Here is an 18,456-nt window from a genome sequence, read left to right as displayed (position 1 = left end):
CTCTAAATTATTTTTATAGAATTTATGTACTTTTTCGTGAGAGTATATGAATCTCACATGAAGTTCAAAAGAGATATATCCCTTTCCTTTAAAAAAAAAAAAAGGCGACGACAACGAACAAACAATCACCCCGATACTATTTTACCTCACCGGAAGTTTGATCTCGTTTTCGGTCATCGCTGAGACAGACCGAGCGTCCAGTCATACTGGTACAATGTTTTATTGTTCCCGTGCGAGTCAGAATGAATTCACATATAAATTACAATGTATGGTGTGACGAAATCTTTCTAAGAAGTATGTCTGAAAGCTAACTGCTCAGGTCATTATAAAACTACTAGAACACGATCCCAAGGATATTCAAGGTCACCTGAGTGGTATGCATTAACTTTTCAATAAACAGCTAGTTCAATCAAAAAGGGTGTTGGGTGTTCTTCTGTTTTTGAAAATTAGAATAAAATGTACTTGGTTGTCCAAATTCAGTTTTGTCCGAGAGTTAAAGAATACTTTTGAACTGGCGACTCGTATACAGTGTATAAATAGTGAGAACCTATGAGATCTCGCATATAATGGAAGTGGGGATTTTGGATTAAGCTCCGACCCTATATTCTCGGTAGTGGTGTATCGACAGTTGCCAGTTCATAAACTGTATTCTCACTACGTGACTGCCGCTCCCTGAAGCTTTTTGGTAGAAGTCTCCACACTCTTAATAATCATACATGTATTATCTTGTCACAATACACCGAAGCAAAACGGATGGTTTTACTAGATAAAATGTATCATAACACTTTTAGTTCTGAACAATTAATTCTGAACCCCTGATGCAGGGGAAAGGATTCTTCATAACAATGCCTAAAGTATTTATTGACAATACATAGTTGTAAAGAAGGCGATTTTTATTAAAGATTAAATGCATTTTTACTATAGGCACATTTGGACTCCACCCAAAAGACTGAAACCTTGGTTTAGAGGTAGGGAATTTCAATATTTTGGTAGAAAGATACATACTTTTATAAGTTTCAATGAATGTAACATTTCTTAACAATACACAGAAATAAAGAAGATTACTAAAGATTTTTAAAATGCATTTCTAAAGTTTTTACCCCAAGCGCTTGGTACTTTGTATAGAGTCCAAATTCCTGACCAAGTGGTCATGAATGTCACAAATTTCGGTAGAGGGCTCCATGCTCTTTATAAACACGCGTGGATGTTTTCTTAACGCATGGCTGGGGAATTTCAAGAAGATTTCAACGAAATAAAACATTTTACCATGAATCATAAATCGCTGTTTTAGCACCAGGACCGCTGACAAATTGTCCGTGAGTTTCACAATTTTGGTAGAAGCTTCTCATGTTGCTATTGCAATACATAATGACTTTTATTGTTTGATGTCAAAAACTCGAGAAGAAGATCCTTTCTTTAAAAACTGCATTTTCACGGCATGAACCATTACGCCACGTCCTACCATCAGAAGGCCTAATACAAGGGGCAAGAATTTCACAAATGTTGTAGAAGCGCCTCTCTTCATCATTACTATGTACTCTGTTTCCTTGTTTGATGTTCAGGAATCAAGAAAAGATTTGTAAAATCTGAGAAATACCACATTCATCTTCACTATAAAAGAGCCATAAAGCCCTATCTTATAGCACCAGAACTACTGACCCTGTGACAGTGGATTTAAAGATTTTGATAAAAACAATTCTCTTCATATTACATGTATAGTTGTCCCAGGGTGAAGAAGTAGATTTTCAAAGAATTAATGCATTTTCACTATGAACCATGAAGACCACTGTAGCATCTGAACGTTTGAGAGGCATCCCGGCTCGCCGTGACTAGAAACACAAAGTATGTTTAATATGCTAGATGTGCCCGAATAAAAAAATTGTTAAAAAGATTGTATTATTGTATTGAGTTTGTAACTCCACCCCTCTGGTCCCAGGAGTGCAGTGACTATGGGACACACAATTTTAGTCCCTCCCCCCCCCCCCCCCCCCGACATGTTTCATACCAAATTTGATAAATGATTACCCGAGTGACCTAAAGACGATAATCTTCACTAAATAATCTCTCCTTCCAAAATAAACCTGTCCATCAGGAAGAGATATCTGTTTGCCAGAAAGCTTTTCATAAAAATATATCTCTTATATTACGAAAGACATTTCCTTAAAAATGTATATTTAAAAAAAGGTACAAAAAAGCGATATCTCTGCAAGTTAAAAAAAAAAAGCATTGCATGATGTAGCGGAAACAGCTTGCCATGCATAATTTGCAAATTGGTGTGTATTTTATTTAATTTTCTGAATATTTACCACATTGGGGAGAATCATCACATTGAAATAGTTCTATATACAACACATGTACATCTATATGCAGTGTGGTTTTATTACATGAGAAAATTATCGTCTCTTCAAAGATAATATTCTAAAGCAATTGATTTCTGACTAGAAACACAACAGCCCCATCTTGTTTGAAATTAATATAAGTACTATTATGAAGATGATGCAAAAATGTGTGGGTGTGATCACAGGGTGAACTAAATCCGGGCATTAAGGAAAACTTAGAAACAAAGTATGTTTAGTGAAATTGTTTAGCAATGAGAGAGAGCGAGAGAGCGAGAGAGAGAGAGAGAGAGAGAGAGAGTATATCCGACGGAAATTAATACTTATATTGCGTTATTCATTTTGCTTTACTTTTTGTTTGAACCAAAATCGATATGCTTATAAGAGTGATTAAAGTGCTTAATACACGCGTCTTATTTAATTTACACCGAAATAAAAGACCTGGCATTTAGCTCCAAAGAGCCAGTTTAAACGTTTCGTTAAAATTTGCAATGAAATCCATATGCCGACACTTCACATTTCAGGAAGACGCTAGCCTCTTGGAGAGGTTGAAGCCCATAAACACAGCAAAAGCTCGCTTTCATTTCGAAACATGACATGCATTTACAAAATTATTTAAAGCGAGAAGCTCCTCATACTAATTAAAAACAAACCGTGGGTTTGCTCATCTTGGCTCTTATTGTGAAACTAACGATTTCATTCTTTTCGCAAAAAGTGAAAAGGCATAATGAAAAATATTTGTCGAGAAGGAGGCTAACTTTCGGCAGGTGCGTGAGAAGTTCGCTCTCAGAATCCAACGGCTCCTGATTCGCGAATGAACAGCACATTGTTCGCTAAAAGGTTCTAAACATTGCTTAATTTTTAGTTACTTCTTCTGGGGAAAATGAATAAACTTTAGATTTGTACTAGTCTAACGACATTTTATAGAGGAAATGAACACCTTGAACTCGGCAGTGTGATACGATGGCGATTCACAAAGTATAGACGCGTGCAAGAATTAATGGAATCTAATTAGTTTTCGTTGCATGTTTTTATCTTACGTGCTGGTAAAAGAGAAAAGACAGTTATAGCGGGCTGTGAAGAATCAATCTGATGATGTGTATTACATTCATTGATAGAAATACATATAATTTGTGGATCTTTATCTAATGATGGGACAAGGAGCTGCTAAGAGGAAGGTTGATAAAGGAACGCGATTATATGCAGATCAAAAATTTGACGCTGCTACCACTGAATGGAAAAGTGCGTTAAGAAGAATGACGAAGAAAGAGAAACTTCCTGAGAAATTCAACACTTTAAATCTTCTATGCATGGTTTACTTTGATATGGGGAAGTATCGTGAAGTTGTCGTGTGTGCTAACCAACAACTTGAAATGCTGAATTCTAAAACCATGTGTAACAATATTGATTTTTTACAGGAGGCGTATTTTAACCTTGCAAGAGGATATGAGAAATTATCAGAGTTCAAGAAAAGTATTTCATATGCCAAAAACTGTGTTGTAAAGGAAGCGAGTAACGAAAATGCCGGGGAAATTAAATCGTTTGCAACCATTTGTCTGGCAAAGGCGTATCATGGTCTCAGTGATTTTTATAATGCCATCAATAACTTCGACACCGTTTTAAGTAGATCTGAAAAAGCCCCTTCCTTGCACATGAAATTTTTAGTGTTTGAAAGCCTTGGACAGCTTTTCTCCAAGATTAAGGATTATGAGACAGCACATCTGTACTATGATAGATGTTTAGACATCATACAGCAGGATGCGACCACGCTATCCAAGTATAGAAGACGGATTCAGAGTCAAATTGCTTTACCCCTGCTCCACATGGGACACTTCAATGACGCCATGGAACAATGTGAGGTAAGCCTGGTGTCGCCAGAGATTTAATTGTAAGCTATATCAATTCATAATGCATTTAATTTATTGTGCTGAAAAATTGAATTCGATAGATTAATCAAATATTGTCGAGAATTTGTCACTGATATGGAGAGGTCACCATTGTCAGTGAAGGGATGCAAACCTTAGGCCTATGTCCGGTGCTTACGGCCTTTGAGCAGGGAATTATTTTAACATGCCACTCCTGCTGTGACACGGGGCCTCGGATTTTGCAATATCATCCAAAAGACTGCCCCATTTGGTCGCCTCTTACGACAAGCAAGGGCACTGAAGACTTATTCTAACCCGGATCCCCACAGAATTATTAAATTCAAACGAATACTAGCAGACGATAGTAGATTCGCTTAAATACTATCAGACAATAGTAGAACTAGTACTATTTGTTGTATTGTATGAAGCAGTGCGAGGCTGGTGAACCGTTGAGGTGGGTATGAATATGCCACACACATTGATGAACATTCTTCTGTTTATAAAATTCCTAATTCCCCTACTAATCGATCATAGCATCTGGGAATTTTTTTTCTCATTGTTTCATTTGAAATTCGCTACATCTGGTCCTAAACTTTAAGGATTTTAAATCAATAAAATAATAAAAGAAGAAACGATCGATGTGTTTTTATAGAATTTGTAATAGTGCATAACCAATAACGAAATTTGGGTTTACTAAAAAAATTATATTTTTAATTGTAAACGCGTAGAGTGAAGGCACGGAGTTTGTATAATTCATTATATAATTAGTAAGAGAATGGGATATCATGCAGGGGGTATACCTATTGTCTATTGTTTCGATTTTCAAAATGAAATCTACACATCGTTTCGGACAACAAAATATTCAACAAGAGAGACTGAGATATCGCAAAACCAGTCTATAATGAGGGAAATTCATGAGCTTGATTCTGGGATCTCAGACCCACTATTTTAATCTGACCACGGGACATATGTAAAGCATGTACTCTACTGTGAAACTATAGGCACAGGTTATTGGTTAAATCATTTGATTTCTTAGTCTTAAAATAAGGCGCTGGTCACATTTAGAATGTAGTTCCACAATATAGATAGATAGATTAGATAGATATATAGATAGATAGATATATAGATAGATAGATAGATATAGATAGATAGATAGACAGACAGACAAATTAGACAGACAGACAGACAGACGGACGGACGGACGGACGGATGGATGGATGGATAGATAAATGATAAAGAGAGAGAGAGAGATGGATGGATGGATGTACATGTATGTATGTGTATATAAAATGCACTAAAAAAAATGACGATGCTTGAATTTCACCTTGGTTCAATTCACTCCAAGTTTATAAACAAAGATTGCAAGGTAATCCTCGATTGTTTCACTGGATTTCCAAGAATGAGGAACGAAAGCCACATGTTTGTGTTTAATGCGATAATTGCAAGGATCCACAAACAGCGCGTCTCTATTAGACCTAACTTCCTCTCTAAGAATAGTCAGAAGGCAAGATGCGATCAGTCTGCGACTTAATTGACAACTATTTTCTGTGATAAAGGTTAATGGTGTATTTTGTGCAAACGAACTATGATAATTAATATTATTGATAGTTCAGATAGGGGGTGCCATCCTGACACAAAGGTATTTCCTTTATCTGAAACATTTGTATTATATATGTAAGAACAGGGGTGTTCTAATTATGAAACACGTCAAACCTGCATTGTTGTTTTTTTTTGGGGGGGGGGGGGGGTTAAAAAGAATTAAGTACATGTATATGATTTCTGTGGCAGAAGTTCAATTTCAACAGAATGATTCGATGTGAAAAGAGGGGAAAATAAAAATCAATGCACACATTCAGAAACTATGTGCATCTTAAGTAATTCAGTGTGTTTCGTATTAAGCCAGGTGGAATCTACAATGTATGATATAAATTGTTTGGACATTTTCATCTAAAGATGAAACCTGTCTCTGGGTGTTCAATGTTTAAGTAATTCCAAAAGGCGGGAGACATACCTGTCTACACCTGAGTACCTGCACAGAATTCCCATCAATCATTTCCATTGTGTTTTCAAGCTGTCTATGAAGGATGCCATGCTACGGACCGACCGCCCCGTTCAAGCTCGATGCCTGTTTACGTTTGCGGAGATTCACAGAAAAAGAAAAGATTTTGAGGTAACCTGCATTGTTATATAGAACGCACCTGTTCTCCGCAAGTGTTCCAAATTCTAAACACGCATGCGCACCGAGGGGATAATCAGCTTCCTTGTTTATAGAGTCTGTGTCTTTTTATAAACAATATACCTCAATTTAAATTCATTGAAAGTATCCAGATGTGGCAAAAGTTAATATCTAGTGTATAAAGTATACATTACAAAAGGGATATGGATACCAGAAACACCAATAATACATATATTAGTATCTCACAAGTGGTCATCTCAAAAACGTGCAGAAGGTTTAAACTGACTATTCAGAACGACTTATGAAGGTGTTCGGTGAGGAAATAACATATTTTGGATAAATTATTGGTTCTGTATAAAAAATATTTTCATTCTAGAGGAGGGGGGGGGGGGAGGTATGTACCTAGCTGCAATAATGTAGCCCTATCCAATTTTTTTCTTCTGACGTTTTCGGGATAGGGCTACAATTCCATATGATCTCTGTAATGGTGCAAAATAATTTTATGAATAACCGATAATAAACTCTGTGTATTAGTCCCAAATGTTGTTTACACCAAAAGGAGTACCAACTTTGTGCTCGGGCATGTCTAATAAAGGTGTTTTTCATTAAATATAATGTACAGCATGCAAGATTCTTCGTCTGCTCCGCCATGCTTGTTATCGCGAGATCTCGTAGGTGGATCTAATGAAAAACCTGAACATTGACAATCAGCGCGAAAATGTAGTTACTCGAGCCACTTCGACAAAGAAAGGAAAATCATATTGTTACAGAAAGAATTTACACTCTGCTGTTCGGTTTTTAACTTGATATTAAATTCAAAACTTGATATTAAATTCAAACCTTTTCAATACCGACGAAATAACTTTCGCCTCCATACTTGTCCATTGATGTAAATACTAACTTATATGGCATATGCAAATGACTTGACAATCGGAAGTTGAAACTTCAGTACATCAAACATGGCGCACAAATATGAATCGAGAAATTGTTGAAAACGGTAGAATAGAGCCTCACAAATCTTAAGTTGCAGGTTGTAAATTTATATATTGACTAAGAAACAGAATATCATTTTATTTACGTAAAGAAAGTCAGGAAATGTTTAGAGTGAGCGCAAATGTTGCGGGAGTGAATCACTCCCGCATTTGCACCATTACGGAGATCCTAAGGAGTTGTAGCCCTCTCCCTAAAAAAAAAAAAAAAAAAAAATCAGAGAGGGCTACATTATTGCAGCTAGTATGTACCTATAAGATCTATTCAAGCTATCCACACTACGGGTGCCTGTAATGAATACATGTATCTTTGCCTTAGTCCAACAGTGTTTGCCTTTTAAATCCAGATTGCTTTGTACGTTCGTAATCGATATGATCAGACAAAACGTCGGACCCTTTCAGGCAAGGTTTCAATTTTGTACATAGACAAGGTTAATCATTGCTAAACGTTTTATATGGACAAACACTGCATCAGCGTGTCAAACTTCCAATGAAGAAAACAAATGTACATTTCCTTTAAAATATACGTTTACATAAATTGATATCTACTATATGAATATGATAATTAAGAATCTGGTTTTTTGGGGTTCCTATTCAAGAATTTCTCACTGATTCGGAGACGTCATCATCCGTTAAGTCACGCATACGGACGTAGCAGTGAGAATTTCTTACCGTGCCAACACCTATCGTGACACGTGACCTCCAAAAGTCCCGTGATTTCACTTCTAAAAAATGCCAAGCGCTTGGCGAAGGAACAGTCACGTCCGAGATTTGGCGCAGCTCCAGGATCCAGAATCAAACCCGGGACTTCCGGTTGCGAAGACAGCGACCTAACCACTCAGTAGGATTCCGCGGCCGGTTGATCATTAAGAAATTGTCCTCTAAATATATTTTTTTAAATGCATGTTGCTTATGACCTATTTGTCTGAATGTATATTTCTAATGATCCAAAACCAATACAAGTACGGTGTGAACAACCTTCTATCAACTATTAATTAATTCGATATAAAATATTGAGGATATCAGTCTTATCTAACCAACTACTAATTAATTCGATATAAAATGTTGATGATATCAGTCTTATCTAACATGAAAATATGTTTTGTTGGTCTTAGTCCCTATACTCTCTGTATTTTCTCAACTTAACTTTAACATAATTTTATCACAATCCTTGTGAAAATTTCTAGCTCTTCCATATCTGCGTCTTTCATGGACGGATTAAGTCTAAACTTATGTTAAAACCAAATCAACTACACAGAATATATGAATCTTTTTCTCAGCTCTTCTGATCCTGACAATTAGTTCTTTCGTTTGGTAATACATGCAACTTTGCTGTTTCCAAATCGTGTCCTTTGATTACAAAGGAATTCCTTTCCTTCATCTATCGAACATGAATATGGCTAAATCGAAAGTCAGTCAAAGCATTTATTAAACATGACTATGACCAGATCGAAAGTGAGAAATCATTTATCAAACACAACCATGGCTAAATCGAAAGTCAGTCAAATCATTTGTTAAACATGATCATGGCTAAATCGAAAGTCAAAGCATTTATTTAACATGCTCATGACTAAATCGAAAGTCTTCACACACTGGATTTTATTTTTGGATCTTACACTTATCATTTAGAGGAATAGATTCAAATAATGCATAAAAAGACTCTGTTATATATTACAAATAATTTGAATATGAAAAGAGCTCCCGATTAAAAAAATGAAGAAAACATCTTTATATCGTTGTTATTTTGAATGAGTAATTAACAATATGGATATAACGATGTACTCTGTGACGTCTTAATATTCAAAATAGTGTAAAATTATGTCATGATTATAAACCTTTAAAATGATGCAATTTCAAGATATGTCTAAAGTTAAAATCACCAACTTCACTTTTTTTTTAATTCGCAAGGAAAACGAAGCCCCTTTGCAGACCAAGTGTTTCATACAACATGTTTTCTTATACGAATAATGCACATATGTTTTGTATCTTTTCTTGGTCTCTAGTACTTTTAAGACTGTTTATGTTTATAAATATACTTTGTAATATACATGCTTAACAAAAGTAGACATCAGAGAGAAATGTAAACGCCGATTTAAAGCCCCCACTTCAGTATCGATCTAAAGCAGATGTCCCTATGTTTATAAACAGCATACACAAATCATTTGGTGTCATGACCGTAGGAATTTTTCAGCATAAATATATGTCTCACAGAAAAACATGCATGAACAGAGATATGGAAGTTTTGATTAATGATTCTTTTTTTTTGAATGGGAATGTGTTAAATGTATTTTATCATATTGCTCAACTTAGAGAAAGAGAGAGAGAGGGGGATTGAGATGATGATGACGATGATGATGATTTCAGAGATCGTTCCCGCGGTACGAGTCATCCTACGCCCTCTTTGTAGAAATGGGAGATCGCCTGAACCAAGTAGAAGTATTGGGAGGAATGGCGAAGTGCATGACTGCTCTCAAAGATTTTGAACAGGTAATTACTTCACTAATTGCAATTACAGGGATCGGATGAGCTTTTGCGATATCCTCCATAGAACCCCGGATATTCGGCGTCTTTCTTTGTTTCTTTTTCGACGTCCCATTCGGAATTTTTCTCTCATAAAGGAACATCATCAGCTGTAGTTCCACAAATGCCAACCAATACATAGCGGTCAGGGCCGTAACAGTGAGGGTTCTCTAACATGTCAACGCCTACCGTGTTAAAGAACCTCCGTTTTCATAGTTCTATCCAAAAGGCTCGTGATTTTCTCTTCAATGATGGGCGCTTTGCGAAGAAACAGCCACTTGAACGCCTAAGGTTTGACTCGGCAATCGGGATCGGGAATCGAATTCAGGACCTTCCGGTGGCGAAGCGATCGCCATAACTACTATCCTACAACGAATAGAAGACTTGCATTAGGCACCACATATGTCCATGTACCTAAGATATAATAGTATTGTAGAAAATAATTACAAGGACACATTCTAAATCATTGATTTTGAATATGCATTACACACTATTTACACAAAGAAACGATGCAATTTTATTCAGTTGCATATCCAGGTATCGATATACTGTACATGTACAAGTAAATGAAAAATACTTGATTTTCATTCACTGTAAATCTATGACTATGTTTTGTTTTTGTTTTTCTTAGGCCATAGAAATAAACCACAAAGCACGGCAGCTAGCAGAAGATATAGGAAACAGGGTATATAAAAATATCGATAAAAATGATCCATTATTTGTTTTCTCCCATGTAATTTATTGGAACTTAGAATCCGTAACTTTGTTTTTGTAACGTTTTACATTTTAGATGGGAATATTGGATTGTAACACAAGGCTAGCCGAACTTTATATCATGACTGGTAACTCATTTGCCGCTCAGCAATGCGAGGAAAACATCGCGCATTTAACGGCGGAATTGGAACTCTTTTGTGGAGTGTGTGGGGAAAGTATGGGCCAAATCCCGGAAAACCTGGATAAACTACCATGTGGTCATCTTATACATTCAAAGTAAAATCCTTTTCAGTTCTTATACTTGATGAGTAGAATTATATCACCAGTATCATGATCAATCAATAGAACACGTATATTTATAGACACCCCCCCCCCCAAGAAATAATCATTGAAGAATGTATATTGACATTTCTCGATCAATGCGATGCGTTAATGACCTGAGATGTATAATATTCAACGAGTTCAGAGGACAAGGTGAATACATTTATTGTACTTCTCAGGTACCTAAAACATCATATTGAGAAAAAGTCAATAATTGTTTTATTGTATTGAATAATTTAATTTTACATCATGCATTTACTATCGAACACAAAAAATAGGGAGTGCACAGTGCGAAGATTGAAATACACTTCAACTCTGCAAGAAAGATCAGTATACAAAATGGTATAGTTTAGTACTCTCTTGTAACCAGATTTATTAAACAATGAAGTGTATTTAAAAAGGGGCATGGACACGATTTGAACTAAAAAAAAAATTAAATTCTATCTTCCCATTTTTAATGTTTATAATGCTTAACTGAGGTATTTCTAGTAGTCAAAAAATATCTTAATATTTCAAATGAGATACAGCACTCACAATTCTTTGTTATGTAAAAATGGACCGTGTCATGTTTTTGTTTAAATATACATGTAGATTGCGTAATAGAAAATATCATGTTTAAAACAAAATGAGATATGGCGAACAGTAGATCTGTTTAATTGTGTTAAGAAGATCTGTTTAATTATGTTCAGAGTCATGTTGCTCTTCAAGGTCAAAGTCGAAGTGAAACTTGATAGGAAAACCTTTTCGGCAGGATACAGACCGAACCATTGAGACTAGGACCGTCAAACTTGGTACACATACACCTTTTGCCGAGCGGATCGAGGGTGTCTATTGTTACTCAAGGTCAAAGGTTAAGGTCGTAGTATCGCCTAGTAGAAAACCTTGTATCCGTTACGGATACAGATATTGCTGTGAAATATTAGTCACAAACTTCCTCTCGGAGGAATATAAGTTCGGTGTGCATTTCAGCTTGATTGGTGCAACATGGCCTACTTTAGGAGTAAAAGTAGGTCAAATTGTTTTCCAGATTTTGTTTTCTTTATGAATACAGGTATTGTCCTGAAATTTTTATCACAACCTCCCTCTCGGATAAATACATAATCAGTTCACATTTCAACTTGATTGGTGCACCGTGACCTACTTTAGGGCTAAAAGTAGGTGAAATAGTTTTCTGAACCTTTTCGCATCATGGATACAGATATTGCACTGACATTTTTCCACAACCTATTTCTCAGAGAAATACATAATCAGTTCAAATGTCAGATAGATTGGCGAATCATAACCTACTTAAGACTTTTCTATTCGGAATGTGTATGAAATCAATTCAATGTGCTAACAGGTCCAACAGGTGTATGCTGTGCCGTTAGCGGTACTCTTGTTAAATAGCAGCTTGTCTACCGGTACATATTATTACGTTTCTTCATTCGTATTTCCTATCCTTCGCATTCTTTAAAATTGCATAGTTCTGAAAATTCATAATATTCATTCTATTCCTTCAGGTTGTTAGATCACCTGAGCTAAAAGCTCAGATGAACTTTTCTGATCGCCTGTTGTCCGTCGTCTGTCCGTCTGTAAACGTTTTACAATTTTTGCTTCTTCTCCAGAAACATTTGGCCAATTTCAAACAAACTTAGCAAAACGAATCTCTGGGTGAGGGGCTTACAAGTTTGTTCAACGAAAGGGCCATGTCCAGTTGAAAGGGGAGACAATTACAAAAATAGGATGGAGTCATTTAACAGTCTTCTTCACAAGATCCACTTTGCCAGGAAAGTAGAAATTTAAATGAAAGCTTTTTAACATAGTGAGGATTCAGGTTTGTTAAAATCATAACCCCAGAGGTAGGATGGGGCCGCAATAGGGTATCGAAATTTTACAAACAAATATGTAGGGAAAATCTTTAAAGAGCTTCTTCTCAAGATCCACTAGGCTTGGAAAGTAGAAATTTACATGAAAGATTCCTGCCATAGTGCAGATTCACGTTTGTAAAAATTATAACCTCCGGAAGTAGGATGGGGCCACAATAGGGGATCGAAGTTTTACATACATATGTATAGAAATTATCTTTAAAAATCTTCTGATCAAAAAACCTTGGGCCAAAAACGTTTACATGAAAGCTTCCTGACATAGTGCAAATTCAAGTTTGTAAAAGTCATGGCCCACCAGGATAGGTTGGGGCCACTGAAGGAATAAAAAGTTTACATGCGTCTATAGAGAGAAAAATCTTTAAATATGGGCCAGAGTAACTCAGGTGAGCGATGTGGCTCATGTGCCTCCTTTTCCTAGAGACGGCGAACTTTGTTAAAAAACCCAAACTATACTTGAAAATTGTATGACAAGATGATTTAGAACATCGAAATCAGCTACTAGAACCTGCCAAACGACATCTAACTGGTCCCTTCAGATCGGGATAGATGTCACTAAAAGATAATAATTGTTACTCCATTACAGCTACTTGTGCAAAACTTAGTCGAAAGTGAGTAGAAACGTGAATTTTCATTGAACGACCAATCAATTATCAATCGGATCAGTTTGAAAATTCTCAATTTCATTTTTGTTCGAAGTTGGAGAAATCAAAATTGAAATATTATTCCCCTTCAAAGGCACGTGCAGGTGAATTTTTCTAATATGTTGGATCTCAGCCAATCAAAAATCTCGGAATTATTCGACTATGTAATGACATAGCGTTGCAAGATGTTTTCTTTTCATCTTAAGAATTCTTTATTCTGATTTGATGTTAGTGTAAAACGTTGCTTTTATTTTTCCAGATGCACACCACACTTGGCCCGATACACATGGGGAAGAAAGGGACGGAAAAGGCCGTGTCCGTCCTGTAGAAATCGATCATCTGGAAACCCAGTACTCTCACACTAATCTATTTATATTTTTCTATTGTATCAATTTACACAGTACATCGAAGAGAAGTGCAATATTGATATTAAGAGCATATAACATCTTTTTGTTGATAAAACAAACACTACCCTGGTGTAGTAGGTGTTACTCAACACTACATACTTTTAGTTGGGGAATTTATAGAATACGGAGGTCTACATTTGTTGATGATACACGAGGATATGAACTACAACGCTTCACACCTCTCATGAAGCGCGTTACATAAAGTATGCCGGCGTGAATCGCTGCAGTTCATACCCTCATGTGTTTTCATAACTGAAATTTATTTCTTATATTTACATTTACGTTCATTTCTATTAGAATTGCCAGCTGTTAAATTAGACGTATTATACGTATAGCAGGAAGGGAGAAAATGCAACGGACCAGACCGGGATTCGAACCTGGACCCCTTAATCTTTAGTCAGATGCTCTACCAACTGAGCTATCTTGCCACCGGCGATCAAACCCGCCTGACCGCTACATTCCTTCTTCCTTAAATGTCTTCACACTTGAGGACATCAACCCAGGATCGTAATCCCTTGGCAGGCATTTTCACCTATCAGTTCCAGGGAGTGGTCTACGGCACCAAATGTAACAGAAGGGGAGAAAATGCAACGGACCAGATCGGGATTTGAACCCAGGCCCACGAATCTCTAGCCAGGTGTTCTACCAACTGTGCTATCTGGCCAGGGTTCGAATTCCGGTCTGGTTCGTTAGATTTTCTCCCTTCCTGTTACACACGTATGAATATTCATTCGCGCATTGTGTACGACTGCATCTGCATGTAAGAAGATGACTATCATTACAGTTAGTAAAGGCAAACACATAGGAAATGACATGCATGTATCATACAGTATGTCAAGCGAGTTTCATATTTTCCAAGAATAACTGAAGTCAATACGAATCCCTTTCTCTGGATGCATTATAAATGTTTAACATTGAGGTACAATTGCCTCAATAAAACAACATGACGCATTGCTGTGCATACACTGATGTGATTTCAAAATCAAATTTGTTTCTTATATTTACATTCTGTTGTCATTTCTGTCGGAGAATTTTACCCGTTAAAATATTCGTTCTATATTTATCAAGATTCATATGCAGATCGTTCACATTCATTAGGGATGGACAATCTTTGCATTTGGTAAAGATATCGAAGGCACACACATTGGAAATGTAAAAAGTGTACTATGAAAATGATTGGAAACTTAAATATTGTACTACGAAAATGTGAAATCGTTTACTCTGTGGGGGAAATGGATAGACCAAGTAAATTTCCTATAGAGCTAAAGTTCTACATGGCTATACATTTTACACAGTTTCCGTATGTTTCACGCCATGTTTCAGATTTATCTAAATCGGGTTCGGCATTCCAATGTTATTCTAGAAACGAAATGGGAACGGGATTATGATTTCTGGACTCGGTGACAAGTTACGTAATGATGTATGTAAAATTGACCCAGAGGAACTTGAGTCCAGCTTGTAATGTGAAGTTTGAAAATAAGATAACAACAACTGTCTTCCTAAATGTATCTACTGAAACTTTTTTCAAATTGAATTTTACAAGGTGGGAGCAGAAATCGATTGGTTGGTTGCATATTGTTTTTCACTCATATGAAAACGTTATCATTGTCGGTGAAGGGCTGCAAAATGTAAGCAATTGCTTGGCGCTTACGGTTTTTGAGCAGGTAGGGATCAAATCATGCCACCCCTGCTGTGACGTTGGGTCTCGATTTTGCGGTCGCATCGGAAGGACCACCTCATTTAGTCGCCTCTTACAACAAGCAAGGGGTACTGAGGACTTATTTCAAATCGGGTCCCACGGAATTCAAGAACTCGGAAACAAGATAAACTATATAATTGGCAATTTTCCCAATAACTTTATTTACTCTATTTCATAACAAGCTGGGTCCCTATACATGTAGCTGTAATTGATGAACAAGGTCTCCATGAGGACAGTATTAAAAATATACGTCTTTGTTCATAAGATTTGAAAATGCCATGATGTAACATGTAACATGCAAGATGACTGGGTTTTATGTATTAATACGAGAAAATCTCTTTAACAACAGAAAGTTAGATGACATCAGGTACACAGAGAGTGCATATGTCATTTACATGATTCTACTTTCGTTAAATAGCAGCCGCGCTTTCGACAATGGGTACGTTTGTTTCTGACATCCGAGAGGCGACTCGGTTCACTTTTATCTCATAACTTTTTAACCCAGTTTATCTTGCGAAAACGAGTGAAAAATCTGTCGAATTTCTATCAAAATAAAAAAAGAATAGGAACATGTATTTTTCAAAGAAAATCTGCAAAACAGATTTCATACTGTAAACTGCACCCCATGTCAGTTTATAATTTATTATAATTGATAATCAGTTTTCTAATCTAATATTTTGGTCTGTAACTTCCACAGAGAAGCAGTGTTGATCGTAGCATCTTTCATATTATCAGAAACGTTGCCTATTTTTACTACTGTACATGTATGCTAAATGGATATCAAACTTTTCAATAAACGGTTATCTCCGTTTTCCGCCATGTTGTTTTCTATGTGCCTGCTCTGAATTTATCGGGCAATCCAGGTTACCATCTGGTTGACCGTCAACATAAAAAACTTAAACAAGTTTGTATTTACCCGCTTCCTAGAAAATTATTTTAGTCTTCTAGAAATAAACATAAGTGCATTAATATGAAAAAATGTAATCAATATTAGAGTTGTCAGTTTGACTTTGTTTCGGGTTCAATTTATTAGTCCCCTACCAACGTCTGTCCGACCGTCTATTCTTGAGTTAAGTTTTCTGCACTTTTTCTCTCTCTGTTCTTGCAGATATTTATTTGATATTTTGTATGTTGCTTTGCCATAACAAGTTACAGATATATTTGAATTTCGTCTTAGTCCGTTAAATTTTCACTTAGTTATGGCCCTTGGACTTTGAAAAATAGCATGAATTTAAATAAGTTTTCCAGATTTGTTTGTTTGTTGTGCTTGTAGATAATCATTTGATATTTGGTACATTACTTTGCCATAACAAGTTACAAATCAAGTTTGAATTTCGTCTTAGTATGTTGATTTTTCACTAAGGCATGGCCCTTGGACTTGAAAAGTAGCATGAATTGTTAGTTACATCCAAAGTTCTTATTTCTGTAGATAAGAGTACAACACTCATTAAAACTTCTAGCATAGTAATACACCTACATGTATGTAGCCAAATTATTCATAATCACCAATGTTTCACAGTTTATTGACTTGGTTAAATACCTAAACCTAATTGTAAATTTGTCTATTTTCCTGGCCTAGTCTCTACTTGAATAGTGGTTAACTTCCAACCATTCCTATCCTGGTTCCCCAATTTTCTCTTTTACCATAATATACATAATGAACTTTGAACATTGTTGTGGTACCGGTAGGGGACTCTGTTAATTCAAACTGTAATTTAAAAAAAAATCCAATCTTCAAAACGTCGTCTGCTTAATTACGTGTTATCAGGAAAACCATAACGCTTCACTCATACTGCCTTGCAGACTATGACGAATGCCACTCCACACCCCGTGAAGTTCTTTGAATGTTTTTAAAACAAGTTGATTCTTTAGAAGGAAATTATTCAAACAAATAAGTATATTTCAATGTATGCCTATTAACTTTGTTTTTCTCATGTCGGCCCATGAACAATGATGTGAACAAACATTGATTTATTCCTCTCTTCAAATTTCAGAGTTCATGTTTTCATAATTGGCTGAAAGCATAAGCTAATACACAATGTTGTATTGTTATTCCAGTATTATGAAAAAAATGAAGGAGGTCACATTAGTACATTGAATTATAAAGTGAAATACGAATTACTATTGAATATTGTTTTTATAAATCAAAACACAGTTATTAGACAATTTGCATCGCTCTCCATAGTTCATTTGTTTCATGACCATCATTGGAGTTTCACTGTTCGGTATCTTCAAGGGAACAGCTTACCTTTCCAGTCGATAAAAAATGGAAGCCTCATAAGTCATATGTGTAGGCTTGCTGTACACGAACACATGTACAAAGTTATTAACAAAAACAACTGAAATCCGGTTAATTAAAAATTCAATTCTTCATAAACACGTGGAAGTTAAATACAGAGAAACCGCAAACTATAGTCTTTATATATATGTTATACATTATAATCAAGTGCAGTGTAAAACGATAGTCTTTATATATGTTATACATTATAATCAAGTGCAGTGTAAAATGGAACCATAAACATGCATCTAAACTGCCTTTTTCTGCCAAACTGAATTGTGACCGTCTCGTTACATGTTATATCAGACATGTTATACCTGATGTCACAGTCGCTGTGTCCGTTTTATTCTGATTATATCGGTAACTCACTCCTCTGTGGAGTAGTGGGTCTGCAGAAGGACAGCCAGATGTAAGCAGTGAGTTGGAGGCCTGCAACAGTCCCCAATACAATGGTGATGTAAATAATGGTACGCCTGTGTTTGGAATCTTCCGGAGAAACACAGAGACCTAAACGAAAACAAGGCAAACATGAACACTTACCGGGTAACGCATTGGAGAACAACGATTCTTGTTTATCATTAGAAATAAATTATGCATGTATAGTACTCTATCAAAATAATACATTCAAGGGTTACATGAAGACTG

The 18,456-nt window shown here is 36.0% G+C and overlaps 1 protein-coding gene across 3 annotated transcripts; it reads left to right on the top strand.

The window, feature by feature from the left end:
• The first annotated feature begins 3,034 nt into the window (after window positions 1–3,034).
• LOC125674204 (43 kDa receptor-associated protein of the synapse-like) lies at window positions 3,035–13,874 on the top strand. Of its 3 annotated transcripts, none has more exons than XR_008801147.1 (7): window positions 3,035–4,195; window positions 6,273–6,371; window positions 9,731–9,853; window positions 10,518–10,571; window positions 10,677–10,876; window positions 13,205–13,394; window positions 13,687–13,874. XR_008801147.1 is itself a non-coding variant. In XM_048911302.2 (6 exons), exons 1-6 carry the CDS (start codon window positions 3,485–3,487, stop codon window positions 13,790–13,792), a joined length of 1,293 nt encoding a protein of 430 aa, XP_048767259.2. In that variant the 5' UTR covers window positions 3,035–3,484; the 3' UTR covers window positions 13,793–13,874. The 3 variants fall into 3 exon arrangements, 1 of the variants encoding a protein (XP_048767259.2); XR_007370050.2 differs by having other exon boundaries at window positions 12,526–13,394; XM_048911302.2 differs by lacking the exon at window positions 13,205–13,394.
• The last annotated feature ends 4,582 nt before the right edge of the window (window positions 13,875–18,456 follow it).

Source organism: Ostrea edulis, chromosome 3, assembly GCF_947568905.1.
Source record: "Ostrea edulis chromosome 3, xbOstEdul1.1, whole genome shotgun sequence".
NCBI classification, from domain to species: domain Eukaryota; kingdom Metazoa; phylum Mollusca; class Bivalvia; order Ostreida; family Ostreidae; genus Ostrea; species Ostrea edulis.
Note: the sequence above shows the minus strand (reverse complement) of the source record. Positions and strands in the feature narration are given on the sequence as shown.